Source organism: Mytilus edulis, chromosome 8 (assembly GCF_963676685.1).
Source record: "Mytilus edulis chromosome 8, xbMytEdul2.2, whole genome shotgun sequence".
Lineage (NCBI taxonomy): Eukaryota > Metazoa > Mollusca > Bivalvia > Mytilida > Mytilidae > Mytilus > Mytilus edulis.
The window spans coordinates 24,773,938-24,795,816 of NC_092351.1; the positions used below are offsets into that span (position 1 = coordinate 24,773,938).

General features: G+C 31.6%; 1 protein-coding gene across 3 annotated transcripts in view; it reads right to left on the bottom strand.

Moving 5' to 3' along the window:
• The window catches only part of LOC139485164 (uncharacterized), a 42,250-nt gene extending 20,695 nt beyond the window's left edge, over positions 1–21,555 (bottom strand). For 2 of the 3 annotated variants that reach the window (XM_071269389.1, XM_071269388.1), the window contains exon 1: positions 21,146–21,512. In XM_071269389.1, the coding sequence (XP_071125490.1) occupies positions 21,146–21,185 (40 nt within the window). In that variant the 5' untranslated portion in view covers positions 21,186–21,512. Of the gene's footprint in view, positions 1–21,145 lie in introns of all 3 variants that reach the window. The other variant, XM_071269390.1, reaches the window with a different exon arrangement.
• Positions 21,556–21,879: the final 324 nt, after the last annotated feature.

The following is a 21,879-nucleotide window of genomic DNA, read 5'->3' on the forward strand; positions in this document are numbered from 1 at the left end:
GTAAATGGATTATTGATTGAAGTACGCAAGAAATCTTAAATAACCTTATTTGATAAACTGCATAACTTTAAGTTCAAATGTAGGACAGTACAACTTATCTAACACAATTTGTTCTTAACAGAATGGCTAACTATTTTTTAACTTTAATACAATTAAAAGGCTGATAAACTGAGTTTGCAATAAAATACATTATCTCATGTGGAGAGATGTCTCATTGGCAATCATACCACATCTTCTTTTTTATATTATGTAAACCAAGCTTGTATCGAAGCAATGGTACAATGTATATGAAACTTTCAATTAAAAAGAACAAGACAAGAGTGTATGGTTAATGTAAAATAAATAGTCAAAACCATGGAAAGGGTTTAAAAACAGTGCAGAATTTCAAATCAGCAGAACTTTGATGTTATCATACAACTTAAATATTGAGGACCTAATATCATCGGCCTTTTGTCGAATGAAAAAAAGTCTTAAGTTAAATTTCAAGGTTTGCCGTTAGAATTTTTAAGAGTTTCCATTTTGCAGTTTTATGTAAAGAGTTATTTTTTCACCGCATAGTGGAAAATCGATTTTAGAATTTGTTAAAATTGACTACAATGATTTAACTATTCATGTAAATAAATACATTCAATTTGTTGATTATAATTTAGAATTTAAACAACACAGGCATGTGAAAGCCAATAAAAATATTTGATTTCCTATAAAACAATCACATTTCCTTTTATCAGTCTTTGAATATAGTTGGATCATTAAACAAATATGAAATCACATGCCAAACTATAAAAAAGTCTATTATATATTACTTTTAGATGGCGATTGAATTTCATGCTTGCTGTATTGGAATCGAATCTTCAATTCATTTTTCAAAACTGCTGATCAAATGGGATAAAACAATGTTTCATTCTTTTATGTTTATGAATTTGAATTTATTGGGTAAAACAATTAGGATATTTTTTTTCCAAAAGCTGTGTTAAAATAGCTGTTTTGATCGTATATAACATTGTTAAACAATACATAATTTAGCAACAATACATAAACTAGTAGCTCCAAAGTCGATATAGACTTTTGAATGACTATATTTCGATTATAACTTTTGGTTGTGTTGTTGGGGTACTGCCTTCATGACGTTTTCATGCCTTTGTTTCAATCACATTGTGAAAATATATATCGGACGATGTACTGGGAGTCATAAGCTTTCTTACAGACTCTTTTCCTTTAAGTTTGGTGTAGACATTTAATCTAATCTGAACATATAAGTATATAATTATGCTGCTGTACAAGACATGTTTCTTTGTATTGGTTTTCTCCGTCTTGTCAAGTTATTTTTATTTTACTATTCGATAATAGTTTTAGAAGTAACACCAGAGAATATAATACACTATAATGTCTTTGGTAACACATATGGGACTCTACTGTTAAATAAGAGGGGCGAAAGATAACAGAGGAACATTCAAACTCATAGATAAAAAATAAACTGACAACGCCATGGCTAAATAAAACAGGCAAATAGACAAAAATAAACTGACAACGCCATGGCTTAATAAAACAGGCAAACAGACAAAAATAAACTGACAACGCCATGGCTAAATAAAACAGGCAAACAGACAAAAAAAAAACTGACAACGCCATGGCTAAATAAAACAGGCAAACAGACAAAAATAAACTGACAACGCCATGGCTAAATAAAACAGGCAAACAGACAAAAATAAACTGACAACGATAAAACAGGCAAACAGACAAAAATAAACTGACAACGCCATGGCTAAATAAAACAGGCAAACAGACAAAAAAAAACTGACAACGCCATGGCTAAATAAAACAGGCAAACAGACAAAAATAAACTGACAACGCCATGGCTAAATAAAACAGGCAAACAGACAAAAAAAAACTGACAACGCCATGGCTAAATAAAACAGGCAAACAGACAAAAATAAACTGACAACGCCATGGCTAAATAAGACAGGCAAACAGACAAAAATAAACTGACAACTCCATGGCTAAATAAGACAGGCAAACAGACAAAAATAAACTGACAACGCCATGGCTAAATAAAACAGGCAAACAGACAAAAATAAACTGACAACGCCATGGCTAAATAAAACAGGCAAACAGACAAAAATAAACTGACAACGCCATGGCTAAATAAAACAGGCAAACAGACAAAAATAAACTGACAACGCCATGGCTTAACACATATCCACTGTGGGCCCTTCTTCGTTGTTAAATTTTATACAATTTTCTGCAGATGTATGATAGATTGTTTTGGCGCCGTATATTGTTTATTTTCCTGGCCATAGATGTTCAGGGTTTTCATCGTCGTTGTTTAACATGAGTAACATGGTCGATGTATACACTTAGAATTATTTGTCTTTTTCGTTCAGATGTTTAAATTGTCATTTTATAACATTAGAAAACACCTTTAATTAAAATCAAAATCAATGGAATTACATAACATCACTGAAAAATCAATTTGACAAAATCGTCATAAATGTATTATATAGTATTATGTATCAAATTAAGACTGAATTTTAGAATAAAAGCAATTACAGTGTCAATAAATAACCGCAAGTAAACTCAGTGACTCTTTGTGTGTGGCTTAAAAACTAATAGAAAAGTTCATGATCTATGAACGGAACAAAAAGCAAAAGAAGTCGCGTAGATCATTTACAGGTCTGTTTCAAAAGGAAAGGGTCAATTAGAAAGCTTTGAAAAATTAACCTATAATATAATATCTCAATAACTATAACATTTAAAAAAAAAGAAATTTGATATTCTTTGAAGACGGTAAACTTATTATTTGTATTATTCCAGCGTTTCTATTTAATGAATCTATTGAACCTTATGCAGTTGTCGTCATTTTTTTAACAATTAATTAAAAATTAGTACTGAAAGGTTATTCTGTCTGTAGCAAGTATCAATTGATTATTTCAGAAGAAACAAAACGAAACTTATGAGAAGCAACACATATCATATGGCGTAGTAACACGGACAATATAATATAAAACAATTATAGACAAAAACAACAAAAAAACAACTCCATATTAACCTTCAAAAACATGGTAAAATAGTTAATAGCGTTAAATTTGTAATGGCATAAAAAAGTACAATGATACCATCGATGCATAGTTTTTTTCAGTTTATCGAATGAATGTTAGAAAAGTGTCAAATCTTAAGGAGGAAGCTTCTATAGTTAACTGAAAAGCAAAGACAGACGGTCATTTAGAAATTAGCATCTATTGAGTTAAAATAAATCATGTATGTAGTGTTAACGTTTCCTTATTTACATTCCTGTTAATTCTTGTTCTGGTTGTATCTATTGAAAATCCAAGTGCCAAGGACTCATGTTGATTCTGTAGGTCTTGAGATTTATATTGAAACATTATTTTTTTTCAATTATAAGTATTAGTTTGTAATGCGTTGTACTTTTACAATGCCTAAATGTTCAAATTAAACAAAACAAATAGTGTCATTATCCATTTATCATACGATATATACAACAATTCATGACAATGCTCTTGTAAAAGTTTAACTAATACATCAGATATACAAAAAAGATCTTCCTAATTACGCAATAAAAGTTTATTCAAGTGCGCACGTTCGAAATAGTCCTAATTTATTAGTCTAGAATGAATAATCTTTTCGTTTTAAAGTAATCACAATACGATTTGTGTTTTGTTCTAAGCCAGCAGGTGATCGGTTCGTGGTCGTTGTAAGGGGTAGTTGCGTGGAAACCCGAAACAAGAAAGGTATCCACAATTTACATCAAATACGCAACACAAATATCAAAAGTTTTACTTTTTATTACTTTTTTAAGAAAAGTCAACATTAATCAAGTAATTTAATTTATAACAGCGTTTTGTTAATGGTGTTATAATAAATTTATTGAAAGACTGTTTTAATTTTGAATATTGAACAAATACTAGACGTGCATATTAAAGAAAGAACAAAGAAAATCTGTTATAAATTTCTCACTATTGGGACATTGCTTTTAAGAGCTCAAAAAACTATTTCTCTTGAAAATAAATGGGTAAAAAATTCGCTATAGTCGCATGAAAATAAACTTTATTATGAAGTCTTTGGTATGTAAAAAGCAGTTGAAGAAGAGAAATATCGTGCTAAATAAGGTTTTTATCGACTTTTATTTACACTTATTTAATCTTAAGTGCATTAAGCACTTATTATGGAAACAAGATAAACAATTATCGCATTTGAAGGATCAATATTTTCCCACTTTAATCTAAAATGGCAATTATATATGACAGTATAAGTTGCTATATAATATTGATATTCAATTGAAGAATTAAATTAGAATTTAACCGATTTAAAAAGAGAATATGGACCAATTTGATGTCCATTAATACATTACAGCCTACGTGGTGTTAAGAAGTAAATGTCCTTGCTAAATGACATCTTCTCGCTTTAAAATACTTTTTAACGATAAATTTTAACAAAAGGACACATATTTCTATCTTTTTGAATAAATATATCTCTGTTTGAAATTGATCCGAGGTTTATAGAAAAATTATGCATTTACTATCAGTTATTCGCTTATTAAGTACATTTTTCACTGAAGTTTTATTTAATAAATAAAAAAAACTCAATCTATGACATCACATCAAGGTTGTAGCCAACAACATACAAATGGTTTTTGCCTTTGTATATTAATATAATCGTTTAAGTTTCACAATTTATTGAAAGAAGAATGATTTACTATTTCTTAATATGGTTGTCGTTGAAACAGATTGTTGTCCAAAAGGTGTTCTTAAGTTTTGTGGCATTTCAATGATAAAGTGGCTGTTTGTATAATGAGGATTGTGTCGTTGATAACATTTATTTTTCATTTAGGCCCATAAAGTTGATGAAACATAATATTCAAAATGAAGATTCATTGCAGAGTAAACTCCGGGCCTATTATAGCTGACTATGCGGTATGGGCTTTGCTCATTGTTGAAGGCCGTACGGTGACCTATAGTTGTTAATGTCTGTCATTTTGGTCTTTTGTGGATAGTTGTCTCATTGGCAATCATACCACATCTTCTTTTTTTATATTGGTCGTAGAAATTGAAAATAGTTTATCAAATTAGCTGTTTTAACAATTTGTGGACATATTTGATCGTATGTGGAAAGTTTTAATTTATTCAAGTATGTTTAAAATTTGTTTTTGCTATAAACATTTGTGGCGGAGAAGATGGAAATAAATAAGGTAGAACAAAGCAGGAAACCGGTCGCGGTATACTAAATTTAATATAAAAAAAAAAAGAAGATGTGGTACGATTGCCAATGAGACAACTGTCCACAAGAGACCAAAATGACACCGACATTAACAACTATAGGTCACCGTACGGTCTTCAACAATAAGCAAAGCCCATATCGCATAGTCAGCTATAAAAGGCCCCGATATGAGAATGTAAAACAATTCAAACAAGAAAACTAACGGCCTTATTTATATAAAAAAAATGAACGAAAAACAAATATGTAACACATAAACAAACGACAACCACTGAATTACAGGCTCCTGACTTGGGACTTAACCCAGTCCCTATATATGGTACAAATGCATACGACCCCTCACCCTAGTAAATCAAATATACAAGTCAATGAGTCAGTTTGAATTTATGAGGAAGCTACATGTAAGTCAATGTTCTCTTCATATGATCACAATTACTGTTTCAAAGATCTGAATATGGCTAGCATGTCTGATCAAATATCATTCCCCTAAGACGGTTTAAACTTCATGTCTTTTATACCAGTACATCCGAACCCATTACTAAACCATTAGATGCATTAATGATTTTTTCTTCTCGTTTTGACTATGCATAAAATATTTTCTATTTGCTGTTATCAAATAATAATTACTGTCCCTTAATTAAATGTTAAGGAGACGAAAGTACGATACCCAGCAACGTATGTTGAACCTAAAAACACCAAAAGTGGGAATGTATTACTCTTATTTATAGCAAACTCTCATAAGAGAATTAGGTAGATATTAAAGTACTGCATCATTCATGAGAGTTCCAAGAAAATAGTTAAAGAATGTACATAAGAAACTGGTATCCTACTGAACTCATGATCTGACAGTTCATAAATTATGTCAAACTTACTTAAGAGTACATACATCAAATTGATAACAGAAAGGCATGTTACTTAATAGAAATTGACAAACGACAAAATAGGAGATAAAGATTATAACAACTACTTTACATATCTATAAACAGTGTCTGTCTCCTATATATTAAATATACTTAAGTGATAATAGATATAATATTTATACTGACAGTCATATCAATTCAACGTCTTTGATCAAATTTTTACACCAAGGGTGGTTTGCTGAATTGAGAGAGTTTATCACAGCTTAAGTAGCCGATTTATGATACACAGAGAGAGTCTTGAATTTTAAGATAATGATAGAACTGTATAACCTTTTTGAGATATTTAAATTAATACAGAAGTCCAATATTATGCATTTTATGTCATAACGTTTTTACTTTCGTCGGAATATCTGTTAAGTATTTGTGTATTTAGAACAAAAATATACTTCAAGAAAGGAAAGCACGTTTTCGAAAACAAAACAAACTTCTTGAAGACTTGTTAATCTGTGTTATTGAATTGACCTTCTAATATTCTTCTGTCAAACTAAAAACAACTGCTGCCAATTCGTTCGTACTACCGTGGCTAAGAGTGAGTTTTTTTCGATTTTCTTTTCTTTCCTTCAATTTAATTACTCGATTAAAAGAAGTTTAGTTTAATGAAATCTATAACTCATTTGCCTAAAAGAGATTTCGTTAGTATTTTATTTCCCGGACTACGTACCTCAGTCCGCAATTTACTACCCTTTCTTTGTAACCTTGTGCACGTAGATAGTTCGTATCTTCCATCCTGATGTTCTAAAATGCCAACATTTTTTTTTGAAAACTTGACTTAGTACACCAATTTGTAACATCCTGGAAGGGGATGATTCCTGAATGTTTCAGTATTACGTTATAAAAGGAATAACAGGACCAACTAAGTATCCGATATTTTCATTTTTTTTTTATTGTCGTGTTTTTTTTTCTGAATAGTTTCACACATAGATATCTGTATTACTATATTAATAATACAAAGGATAAACGTTTCTTTTAAACAAAATAAATATACCCTAATATAAGTCTGTCAACAAGGGGGACAGTTAATAAATTGTTACCAATACGACTTCAAATCATATCTTAAAAACTTTTGGGTTATATTTAATGAAAATATCATAATTGTAAATATCGTTCCATACTTCATAGAACTAAGAAGATGTGGTATGATGTACAATGGGACAAGTTGAATTCTCCATACAAATTACAATGTTTATGAAGTAAACCATTATACCGGTATTTCAAAGTACTGTCTTCTATATTGAGCCTTGGCCTACATCTAACAGCAAGCTTTAACGGGCTTCAAAATGACTAGTATTAAAAAAATCAAACAGGAAAACAAACGGTCTCATCTATATAAAAAAAAAACGAAAAACGAAAAACACTATTATAGCTAATGAACCACATGAACAAACGACAACCACTGATGAACAGGTTCCTGACTTAGGACAAGTACAAACAAATGCAGTAGGTTTAAATGTTTCAACAGGCGTCAATCTTCACCCTAACATGAGACAGAAGTGTAACATTACACCATAGAAAAACACACTAAAAATATCAAGTGAAATTGCTTAACTTGATGAAAAAGAAATATTAACATAACAGGTACATTGAACAAATAAATTTGATTTATAACACTATGTGAATACAATGTTAAAAGACAACTATAACCTATAGCGTTAAATGAAATATCCTACTAACTAAAGATAGAATAAATATTTTGTTGTTATGAATACGGAAATATTTTTTACAAAATGAAATGTTTTCAGGTCTACAAAATTTATTTTTCCCCCATAAAAAAGGGGGAAAAAATAAGAAGAAGAATACCGGCATAACGTCGTCGTGTGAATCGTATGTGTAATGATGTATTTCCAATTTGGTTATAGTGGAAAATTAAGTTTTAAAAGCGCAATATAAAAATTATTTGAATGAATAAATACAGCATCCTCTTTTAATGAGATATAGAGCATTTCAGTACAAAAAGGTAGTTTTAAAAATTGATTCCTATATGTCTATTGGAGAAAGACCGTAGTTTTTTTAACTGTGAAATATATCCCCAATTATGTACTGCTGGATTTGCTAAAAAATGTTCATACTAAATTGAGTTCGAACCGTGCTTACCATTTACTGATAGTACTACTAAGATATTATCTTCCAGCAGAAATACATGAGAAATAGTAAATTATTTTTCTTTAAACTATTACTAGACGAATAAAATCCATTATGATCCAATGGGGGAGTGGAGATAGAACAGTGTAGTTTTTGACAAAAACTCATAGTGTTGAAATCACGTATTATAGTTGTATAGGAACATACTAGACCATTGTACTAGTATCTCTATTACATAGGTACCGCCATTTTTTTGTATTATTATTATTATTAAAAGTGGACATGTAGCAATATGAGATGCACAGGACATCATTCACAAATTTATTAAAAGTATGAAAGTACCGTAGATGTTATTTCCACAACCTTGAACAAAATAGTATCTACACACTCAATTTTTTTTAATTTCAAGACTAAACTTCTACATTAAGTCAGTCAGACTCGAGATTGATTTTTGCGACCATCTTTCCAATTCAGTTTTCCATATCCAAACAAGACTAGTTCTAGAGATTTACCCCTAAGTGTATGAACTCTGATCGTCGATTGTCGTCTCATTAACGTTAGCTGGTATCACACATTCTCTGCATTTGTCATCCTATTTTATCACTCTCAGACATCTTAAGTTTTGTGGATTATTTGATCGTGTTGAAATATAATAGCTTGACTATATTTATCTTTAGTTGCAATGCATTTCCCTCACTCTATTTACATTTTCAGTAATTAATAATTTTTTCAATAACTGTGTAAATGATTCCGTATGGTCTTATACTATAATCTCGTCTTAAAAAGTCGATTTTTAAAGTGGCACGATTCTTCATGTACCTTTTAAATTACATAATTACGCAACACTCAAGATGCAGTTAATCTGATTAAGTGAGTTAAATCATGTATTCATTTATTTTCTTTTGTAAATGAAAAGATAATGAACAAAAGCAAATAGTAAAAGTATTACAAGTTGGTATATTAATCGTCATAATTGTGCGTAAATGGAAACTCGTATGTCGTTTTTATGGTGTCTAAACCTTGTAGAATATATGCATATTTCACAATGCCTTGTGCAAATCTTCTGTTACCGGGCATAACAGTAAGGGAAACGGTTACGATAAAAACATTATTTCAGAATTAGATCTGAGACGTAACTGAGAAAACTTAGTTGTAAATATCATGTGTATCATATATTAAAAGTATATTATTCGTTTGTATAAACCAATCAAAAAGTTTTGTTAGACCAGTTCCTCTAGATTTATCATACGTATAATTTGTAACAATAGCAACTGCTTATAATAAATACGTATTTATAGTTTAATCAAACGAAGCGGCCGATCTTACTAGGATATACCTGCTCAATTTTCAATACCTCCAGCGGGTTGGTAATGTATATGGGATTAATATTCCTTGACAGTAAATTGCATCATCACTATTTATTCAAACTTATTGCTTTACATGCATATGTATCTAAAGTACTAAGAAGCGTATAAATTAACAAAACACATGTCAAGCTCACCTGAATTAGTTTTCATATCTTACCTTTTTATTAAAGACAATTTGACAGTTATTATACTATTTGCTTATCCTGCTACCTATTATATACATCGACTGTCATAACTTTACACCTAATCAAATATGATAAAAAGAAATCCACGCATTTAAGATAACTATATAAGTATAAATGGGAAATATATTCAAACAAGAACGTGCTCATAATACTGAAATATTTCAGGAGAAAACGAATAACGTCATGTTTGTATCTTTCCAGAGACCAATTGATTTTTTGCATTTTTTAATGCATTTGTTAAATTGGTGATAAGTACATGTAGATTAAAACACGTCCTTTTCCATATCGGCCTTGGTATTGCTCGACCTAAAGATAGGTTCACACTGCCGAACAGATCAACTCGATGAACCGGATGGTCTAAATTTCCACGACCAAGCTCAACCAATATCTTGATCGGGTCTGTTTACGACTTCTACCCGACCGCCATCCGATTGTACACGACCTTTACTCGACAATTCACGACCCCATCAGGACTCCATCTCGACAACAAAATGAATACTTATTCGATAATTCCGATCCATTCACGATCTTTACACGATCTTTACTCGACTAGCTAGACCAAATCAACTTTTTCACGATCTCAGTCTGATCTTGACATGATCGTATATGGGTCGTAAAAGGAAAAGCGGGTATGCACTATTTTAGTATAAAAACGTCCGAAACTTTTATTCTCCGCCGCTTCGGAGTGAGCATTACATTGTACGTGTTACCCTTGTCCGTCCTTACGTTTGTGCGTACGTCCCAACAATATTAGTTTCCGTTCTCTAATTTTATTTTGCCTCAACAAAATTTTATGAAACGCCGATTACAGAATTCTGTATTACCATAAAACACAGTTCAAAAGCGAATTTGGGTGGCCGTTCTTGAGTAATTACCCTTTATAATGTTATATATGATAACTGGGGTATTATCAGTGTCCCATGGACACATCTTTAGTATATTTGGTTATATTCAGTAGAAGGTCCGAGTAAAATCATACATTTAAAATATCTATATATAAATAAAGCAATTGGATTTGTGGGCAAGGTGGTATGAGCTCAGAGAGACAGATTTAGAGCTGTAACGGAGCTTGGAGAGTGAAAAGAAGACGAACAAGAAGGTGTAGACAGCAACAGGCGCCGAGAAATCTAGGTGAGGCAGTGGCTGACACGCCAACCACATGTGGGCAGTATGAGAGACTTGCATTAAAGAGTAACCCAATGCTTATAAAAACTTCCTCGTAGTGGACACTGATATATAATGATAGTTGTATTGCTCTTTTTTGGAAATGACACCACAAAATGAGATTTGTCACTGGATTAGTACTTATGTTAGATAGCAATATACATATTAAACTTTACCATCCCCTTTTCCTTGCTTTCTTACAAATAAAGCCTACTGTTTGTGTAATATATGTGCATAAGTATGTAATCAGTATGTTTCATAGATTTGATATGCAGTAGTTGAATGGTTAAAGATACTTATTTTCTTTTTTCTGTATGGCAACAACCTCCATGTATTTGATGAAACATATTGCAAATGAGGGAAAATATGTCACATACTACCCCAAAATTTTACCAAAAGTAGAATTTCAATCCCCTGGAGTGATACCTTTTCTGAAACGGTTTACAACTTTACATATATCTATCAAGAGATCAAGAGTGCATTTCTTTCTAACCAAAGTTTGTACTACATCTTTTTTTTTATACTAGTACACACATTTCTAGACAAACGAAAAATACGGACAAACAAAACAGAAAATATCGCATAAAACAGGTAAATATCATCTTGATCGATGCTCTTATAAACCAACTTCGAAAGATAACTTAGTCGTCAGCAGTCTAATAACGAATGTTATCATATACTTAGAATAAATAACATATGATTTTTACTGTATGATAATAGCATTAAATCAAAGTAAATTCCACATTTTTTGAATTGGTGCTTAGCGGGCTGATATGAAAAGTTTATCACATGCTTCGAACGTTATCACATGCCTTTCCGTAACGTTATCACATGGCATTCCGGTGATCATGACTCGGCAAATTCCGGAAAATACACCTGAATGCTACGTTTTTCGTGAAACATTACAAAAAAAGTGTACAAAACAATTATTTGGATACTGGAAATTATATTGTGTAAAATAATTTAAAAAAAAAAAAAAAAAAAAAAAAAAAAATTATTATTAAGTAAATGCATTTTTTAACAGTTTCAAACATAATTTAGAAAGTTACTTGAAAAAAAGTTGACTTTCCAAACAGTGTTCATTATGTATATTGTTGAATTTTGTTGTTGTTGTTCGATTCGTCTAAATCAAAATGTTTTTCTTCTCTGTTGTCAGAGGCATATGATAGAAAAATTTCATATCGAATGTACTAAATTTGGGGTCTTACGTCCGTGAACTTTCAGTCTTTGAACTTCTTTTTGGGAACCACGTAAAAGGATCAATATATGAATCTGTTATTTTTCTCCATTGTTGAAGCATATGATAAAAAGATCATAACATGTCATTTTTCATATCGCATGTATTATCAGCCCTCGGTCAACATCAGCCCTCGAGCCATGCGGCTCCTGGGCTGATATTAAACCTAGGGCTGATAATACATGCGATATGAAAAATGCCATGTAATAATCTGATATTATTGCTCAATTACTTTCGTATTTGAAAAATCCGTGTACGGAACACCTGACTTCATCCCAGATTTTTGTTGGGTAATGTGTTGCTAAGTTTTTAGTTTTCTATGTTATGTGGCCTGCTGTTTGTCTTCTCGTCGGTTTTCTTTTTTTGCTATGGCTGAGTCGCTTTGTTTTCGACCTTTGAGTTGGATTGTTCTTTTGGTGTCTTTTGCCTCTCTTTTAAAATGTTCCCCCTACTTGCAAAAGTAAAGACACGTACTGTACATAGAGGAATTTTTGTACAGTTAAATATGATGTTGCCAATATATTTTTGCGGAGACAGATCAGATCTGCACACACTTTTAGAGAATCGTGTAGCAGTCATGTGTTCTCGTGTATGGGCGAGTAGAGATCGAAGAGTGGTCGTTTTGATCTGGAAGAGATCGCACATTGGTCGAGTTAATCAGGAAATGATCGGAATTTAGTCCAGCAAAGGTCGAAATGATCGAGTACTGATCGGTAATTTTTTTGGTAATCCGACCGAACTCGATCTCTACACGATCCTTTTCCGATCAATTCGACCGCTACTCGACGAATTATCGATCTCTTCTCGAGTGACTTGCTTTTCGGTCCTTACTAGATTGTTTTTGACATGTCAAAAACTCTCGGGTAGAAAGTCAGATCGACGTCGAGTAAGGTAGACTATCCCAAACATCCTTGTCGATTGAATCAGACCAGTCTCCCGATCACGTAATTTGTCTTGATCGGGCTTGATCAAGTTGATCTGATCGGCAGTGTGAACCTAGCTTTAAATGATCCTTGGGCTGATATTATAGTCAATATGGAAATAGTAAATTTATATATTATTTTAAGAATGTACTTAGGTAAGGTTTTGAAAATTTGAGTCGGATGTTCGGACTTTTTCCCCAAACTGGCGATACAGGGTAGAATATTTTGCCCCATAACACCCATTTTCAAATTAAAGTCTTCAAACTAAAGACTTCAATAGCTCATAAGCAGATTCTACATTCTTTTCTTTTGATTTGAGACCCAAATAAAACCAATGCAAATGTAAGGTAAAAGTCCAAGTCAACCTTTTCCCGCCATTTCTTAAAACTCAAATATCTCAAAAAGGAGCCCCATAACCTATCAATATCTTTAACTGATTTTGTTCCTTAACTAATGCTCTTTCAACTTAAAGTATCAATTTTATTTTCTTGATTTTTAAAATTTCACGTAAATGCATCCTTGAAAATGTGAACATTGCAATGTTATGACTTTATTTGGCCACCTCAAAATGAAAAAGGATCTGTTGCTGTCCTCTATTAGATCGGTTTAGAGATATTCATAGGCCTCTTTAAAAAATAGCTTGAAAGTAGTTACATTTATGTGCTTTACCATACTAGTATAGCGTGTTGGCTTTCTCCATAGTTTTTTACTGTCAAAATTTCCTTTTATTTTCCGTATCATATGGAGTTGTAGTGGATTACACCAAAATCTTACAAATTTACTGGAATTTGATCTTCAATTGTGTGAAGCTTTAAAGAGTTTACCATCAAGCTAATGTATCGATGATGTTTAAAAAGCTTAAACAGTTAATTATATTTTTCTTCATATACATGTATAACTGGCAAAAACAAAAAGCACTATCGCGGATGATGATAATGGATGAGGGCTGCTTAATGTCCAGCATCCAAATTAATATGTTCGAGCCAAACGATATCCCGCACTCAAAGTAACCATGCTAACACGAGATCTATAGCACTATATAAACATAGTTTTTTTGTCTTAATGGTGTCTCCATACATAGACAGATAACAAGAAGCATCAACATATTGGCATTACAGTGTACAACAGACAAGGAAAACCAGCCGTCAGAAAAAGTTAAAAAAAAAAAAGACAATACATTCTCCATACCGTCTTCCTTGGTAAAGGCACACAGTGTGGCCGGTCTAAACCAGTTTTCATTTCCCCCCTCCTATGTCCATCGTAACCTCGTGTATATAAACTCGGCCACTACCACCAAGTTGACCACTACCTTGATCAACGGAATAAAATACTGGAAATGATTTAGTAAGCATTATTTAAATATTCTCACCACAGGGAGCTTGCTAGAGTAAAGAAGCTAAAGTTGTTGTTTTCCAACATTATCAGAAACAACATTTTTATCAGGTTTCTGGGAGTCTCGTTATAAAATTTGATATGTGAGAGGCCAGAGAGTATTTATATAGCCATACTTTTAGGGCAAAAAGAACCATTTTATTTGAACAAGTTAGTATATCAGAAACTGCTGTCGACAAATTAGTTTTTGACACATATTTTAACAACGTCTGGTTTGATTTACGACAGTACACCAACAATTGAAATGTATTATATCATAGAAATGTGAATCTAGGGACAGAGAAGATTTTTTAGTTGCTTGTTTATATTTGTTTTTGAAATATTCAGACATCTGTGGTATCTGCAACCTTGTGTAAGTAACGTTTCTGTTAATGCAATGTGACAGTAATGACATCGTCATCCAAAAGATATAAGAAGATGTTGCATGGGTGTCAATTAATGAAACAATCATCCATCCATCATTGAAACATATTCTAGAAAACCGTACTAGGTGTCTAAATGTGACTTGTAACCGGTCCTTTTCTTGCATGGGCAACAATACGAATGACTGATGTGGACCAAACTATGCACACTTTCGGATTATTTGAGTTGACCCCAGGGTTTTGGTGGTGTTTTTCAACGGTTGCTCAATCTTTGGTTTTCGATGTAGTGATTTATTATGTTGTTTGTCGTTTCGTCGTTGTTGTTTTAAAAATGTTTGCTACTTTTTTTCAAAATTAAAAGCTTTTTAAAGGACTTTTATAAATTTCAATTACAAGAATAAAGGAAATAAAAAAAAGCAGAAAAAATGAAGGATCCGTTTGCTTGTTTTAAGATATGAGCCATTGAAGGTTTGGCGTGGAGTCATTCTCTTTAGATTTTACATACATTTAACATTGAGACTTTTTCTTTGAAAAGTATTATGTGGCCTTTTGAACTATATGTAATTAAATTATGAAAAAGTAGGGGTTTGCGGGCAAACTGTTTAATGGCATTACATGGATAAAACTAGAGAAGTTCGAATATCTGGTAAACATTCGAAACTAAGAAGAGCAAAAATCCTTTCGATCGCCAATATGGTAACATTTCTTTCTTTTGGTGCAAAGCGACAAGAGAACCATCGCCATATAAAAGGGGAAATTGAAAAGTTAAATACCCTCTTTTTTCGTATATATATCAATACCAATAAAAACTTGCTTCTAAAAAGTTGTACTTTGCAAAATCAAAACATTATTGAGGGTGGACTGTATCAATAATAACTTTTTGTCAGAAGTGTTCTCAACGTTATAAAGAAAGACGTATTGTTCAACTGAACTCCTCTCCATGTGAATGAACATATTCAATATTTAAAACATCACCCTCTAAATTTAATTACTGATTGAGTTCTCGTGTGTGAACGGATTAACAATTTAATTGAAATTCATATGATACGTCAAAAAGTACAATCTATCAAGATTTAGCTCTGTGTTAAAACGGAAATCGCGAGTTAATGAACGCATTTCATCAATATATTCAAAATCCGCAAAATAAAAGCACATGACATGCCATATAAAAGTATGTTCAATAATAATAGTAACAAAATAAATCACAAGCTAACGTCTCAAGGATGATTTGTACTTTTTGTTAGATGTTCGAACTCTTCGTTTTTTTCTTACGATACTGGGTGAAATATCCCCCCCCCCCCCCCCATAACTCCTATATTTCTTTTCATATTAGACGTCCCTTGCTTATAAAACGTCATTTACCGAAATTTAAGCAGAATGATTCTAGAGTTTTCTATCAATTTGAGACCTAGATAAAACCATTGCATATATAATGTAAAAGTTTAAGTCATCCTTTTCCCGCCATTTTAAGGAGCCCAACAACCTATAAATATTTTTTGCTTATTTTGTTCCTTTACTATAATGTTCTTCTGGCTAATAGTATCAATTTCTTTTTCTTGATTTATTTAATTTAACTTTTATTAGTACATCCATAGGCCAAATAAACCTGTGGTAACAATTTAAGAAACAGCTATAATTTGTAAATCTTTCCTTTACTGGTACGATTGTTTGACTTTTAGTAATATCAATTTACTGGTTTTAACATGTGTTCCATATATCCATCAATGTATCAACATGTTGATAGTAATGAAGAGAAGTAGAAAACTTTAATGTTTTATAAAGTTTGCCATTGCAGAGATGATATAAATATCTAAGAATAGCAACTTACTAACAGTATATACAGATATGTACACCATCGTTATCCTTAATAAACTCGTTCTTATTTAAAATGGCGAAATACTCATCTAGAAGATAATTGGGAGATGTCAATGATACATGTATATACACATAAAAAGAGGTTATTTTTTTCTTCCCTCGGGCGGTTTTTCATTTACCAGGGCGCTTTTTTTCCACCCGGGCCCTTTTTAGTAGGACCCCCATTAACGGTTTGCATTCAAAATTTAGAATAAATCTAATAATTTTGTGATAAAAGTAAAAGCTATGAAACATAATTGTATTATATAACAGTTACTGTATATTTAATTTATACTTATCATCATTAATTGTATTTCTTTCTTTTAAGATTATGTCATTTGTAAACATTGACAACGCAATTTACTGATGACACGCGCAAAGCAAACTAAATCTGATCATACGTGTCTGTGTGCCTACAATTACTCATGAAAAAAATACATTCTGTCGGGACTGCAACTAGATTATGCACTTTGTCTATCCTCTTAAGTTTAAATACTGCAATTCCATAATACATTAACGGATCGATTAGTTATTTAAGTTAACCAGTAAATGAATGAATAATACGTCATCGGCTGTTGATTATAATCTTCAGATTTAAGTAGAGATGTAGAGTGAAAAAGAAAAATCGACATTAGAAATTTAAAGTGTACATGTATATCTTCATATGAAATGAAATTAAGAATTAAAATGTGGGATATGTCAAAGAGACAACAATCCACCCAAAGAGCAGAAAAAGGCCGAAGAACACCAATAGGGGTTTAACATGGGCATAGAAATCCAGAGCCTGCGTTTCAGCTGGCACCATAACAAAAGTGTGTACTACTTCAGTGATTATGGACGTAATATATAATACTTAACTTTAAAACTTAAAAATGATCAGAATAAAAATCATACAACATCAACATAGGCCAGAGGCTCCTGACTTGGGACAGGCGCAAAAATGCAGCGGAACTAAACATGTTTTGTGAGGCCTCAGCCCCCCCCCCCCCCAAAAAAAAAAACCCCTAATACCTCACCTCTAGCCATGTAGAAAAAAAGCAAACACATAGCAATTCGCACAGTAGAACTCATTTGAAAAGAAGTCTGAGTCCGATATCAGAATAAGTTAAAAAAAAAAGGAACAAAACAAATGACACTGATATATAAATTAACTAAGGACTATTAGCAATCATGCCAGCTCCAATTAATCTGACTGAACGATTGTGTCTTCATCATATGAAAATCTAGCACAATTCCTCCCTTGAGGGGGTAATAATTAGTATCATACTATCATGAAATAAATGAGAAGAAAAAAACCCGTATCATGCCAGCAAATGACATGATTTTATGAAGGTATTCCGTTTATAAAAATACTGGTATATAATATAAAAAACTGATAAAAAACAACCAAACATCGCAGGTTGAACAAGAGACTTACACCAATCATCAGAACCCGACTCCTCGAGAAAAATTGATTTACAAACAAACAGCAATAAATTCAAATAGACTTACAACACAAGATCCAAAGATAAAAGCGAACACTATCGTTGGGTTAAACCAGTAAATATAGTATAAAGAACCTGTAGCTAACAACATGGTGGTCAGTTATCTAAGCAAGAAACATAAAAGATGGCACATTATTTGGAATCAGGATCAGTATCTTCTTCCGACCACAGGAAAAATCATGAGGTACCTAAAACTATTGATAGTACTGCCGCTAAAGAAAAAAAAATGAAGAGATAATACTCTTAGCCGGTTCCATTGTGTTTCATGATAAGTTCAAATTACAACATTCTTAACCAGTTTCATGAGGTTTCCTGATAATTTCAAATTGATGGATTCTATTTGTATATGTGAGAGGCATGTCATTGTCAAAAGTTAAATAAGATAGCCATATTTCTTGAATTAGCTAGCATGCAACGTCTGAATCCTTATCTGTTTAAAAATGGTAGAATGTTTCTAGTTTATTTTCTATTTTCTAATTTTCTATAAAAGGTGAGATGATTAGAAAATATTCTTTTATAAGAATTATTATATCTACAATAATTGTTACAGATTAGATGCTGATTAAAGCATTAATTGTTTAGTTACTAAATTAAATTAATAAAAGTTTATTAGATTAACAGTAAGTCACATTCGCTAGAATGTATACAACCAAACTGAATACAGGTTGTGAAATGTTCTAGCTGCGAATACGTAGCTCTTAATGTCCTATTGATGATTTGCGGATTTTCAAAGGACAATAGAGCTATACGTTTTCGCAGCTAGAATTGTTCATTCCATAGAATAGGAAATAGGATCAGATTAATCATGAAAAGAAAACTTTTTTATGGAGATGTTGGATTTTCATATGTTTTTCCAGTATGGTTATATCTCAAAATGGACTGTTTGTCGCAATTTGAAGAAAAAACAGAACCTTATTGAAGATGCACAGTACATGATTGTAGTCTATATTGATGTACTAACTTCTTGTCAAAAGTATATATTAATCTCTATATTTTAAATTTTGACGTCCTACAAAAGTGAACTGTTTTTCTCTTTTGACGTCCTACAAAAGTGAACTGTTTTTCTCTTCACAAAAATGAATACACTCAGTTTGAGAAGCACTCTCTATTCAACATTAATGTTACATTAATGACAAGGTAGAAGATAATGTTTACAGCCTCTTTCTAACATTATTGATACATTTGTAACACTTTAATATTTTTATTGGATAGTCTTTTGTGGGCAGGTTAACAATGATATAGGGTTGATAGGATAATTATACTGCGATGAATGTATGTATCATTATTTAGCGCTGTGTTAAATCCCCCATCACGAATCCCTGAACCAGACCCATAGTAACATGTATATCATAAGTTAATGTGTTACGAGAAGTTCACTTTGATCACAGTTTTAGAAGTAACTGTAGGTTGTAAACTTTTCATCTACTGCTATGATTGCTTGACTATTAATGATAGTAATATAAAATAAGCAGTTTGTCAATATACATGACGTGAATACGGGCACAGACAAAATAATGCAGATGTCGATGCACATCAATATATAAACAAACCAGTTAACATTTATAATATGATGAACACTTTTACATTTCAAACAGTTTGCAAATGCGGAGAATAATGCAGTTAATAAAAAAAAACATCTTTGAAATACACTGTAAAAATGGTGTTTTTCTAAGCACATCTTTTTTCGACTTTTTTTTTACATGTTTAGATTTAAACATGTCTCAGTACAACGTGTTTAGGATTGTGTTTAGAATCGTGTTTAGCTTAGAAATATGTGTTTAATTTCTATACACTTTTTTTTAAAACTTGTAAATTGTTAATCCGTCTTAGAAGACGGGTTAAAAGATACACAAGGACATTCAAACTCATAAGTCGAAAATAAACGGACACCGTCATGACCAAAAAAAGACTAATTATAGACAAAAAACAGTATATCAAACTCAAAATAAAAACAAATAGAATGAGCTTATAACCGTTTCTCCCTTATTCTAGATCAGTGGAAACACAAAATATACAACAAATAACATTCGGAATTGTAACCAAACCATTAGACTAAAATGACGTAAACTATATAAGTCAGCAATGAGCAAAACACATACAGCATAGTAAATTATAGAAGGTTCCGACATCATTTGACTTTTTGAAATGACTATATTCACAACGTGATAATAACAGGACAATATTATTTTTTCTTTCATCTCAGACTATTATATATCTGTTGACATAATCGAGTTCTAATGCGAACATAAGATTTTACCCGATTGGTCAAAGTGTTTATAGGAGTTTAACATTTTTTTAGGAAAAAAAAAGTTTTTGTATATTTCGGAGATATATTCTATTTAAATGCCATTCAAATGGGAGGTTTAGCTAGCTATAAAACAAGGTTTATCTCATCATTATCCTCGAAAAATGCCAGTACCAAGTAAAGGAAATGACAGTTGTTTTCACTCGTTGCCTCGATGACTGATAACGTTAAATTAAGACATGTTTATGGACTTTTTCCCTTACTTTACAGGTATAAGGTATATTATAAGTAAAAAGTAACATCATACTTCCGACTTGGAACTGTCACAAGGCTTAAGCTCGTTTTGTAGCGCCAAATTCTCAAATTAATAGGGTCAGCGATATAATAGCACGAAACAGTAACAAGATGTTATGATCTTTTAGAAATGGTCTGACTCTTCAGATCGATATGTGGCAAAAGTAAAGGACCAACAAAATACAAAAAAAAAAAAAATGTCTAATAGTCTATAGACGATTTTTCTAAAATGGATGAAATATTTGTGCAATGTAGTTATGAAATTGGTGTTTTAAAATAACATATATATTATATAAGATATTAAACGACGAAGAGGTACAAATACAATGATATAACTAGATAACGTATCATGTCATATCATAACTTTGCTTTTTTATAAGTAGATATATTTTCATATTCAATTTACTTACCTATTTGTGACAAAAGCAATGCAATTCCAACAAAATACATTTTGTTCTTCTGTTATTTTGACAGATTATTGATCGTCTTTTATCATTTTAACTTTTGTGTAGTACATGTAACTTAATTTGATTAATTTTAATCAAAGCTGCAACAGTAAAAACTTTAAAACTATCTCAGATAAGTCTTTGATTGGTTGATTGTATCGAACTGAACTCTTATAGCTAGCAACGTTGAAATGATGAAGAGTTTGTAAAAAAGTCCGGGGTATCCAGTCAGGTTATATCAATTTCTCTCTTTGTCTTTCATAAAAGTTATTAAATAAATTACATCAATAAACCCATTTGAAGTCCATTTGTATTATATACTTAAGAAAATCAATACGTATGTCCATCGAGGAAGAGGTAAAGTTTGACAATGTGTATTATGTATAGTTTATAAAGCATCTATATTTAAAGTATTGAAAAAGTTAACTTTGAAAATATCGTAAGCACGTGTTAAATTATTCAAATTTACGAGAGGAAAATATATGTTGAAATGAGTTTCTGATTGTATCATGAGCATTTCTGTGACAAATGTAGCATAACTTTCCACCTTTGTTGCACTATTGAATAGAGATGGACTGACGTACATTCTTATGAAATAACCCCGTTTATTTGAGACAGAATTGCAATTAATAATGTTTAAATGCTTAAAATTTTGGCCCGTAATTGAGAAAAAACCCATCAGCAGTGAAACGAGATAA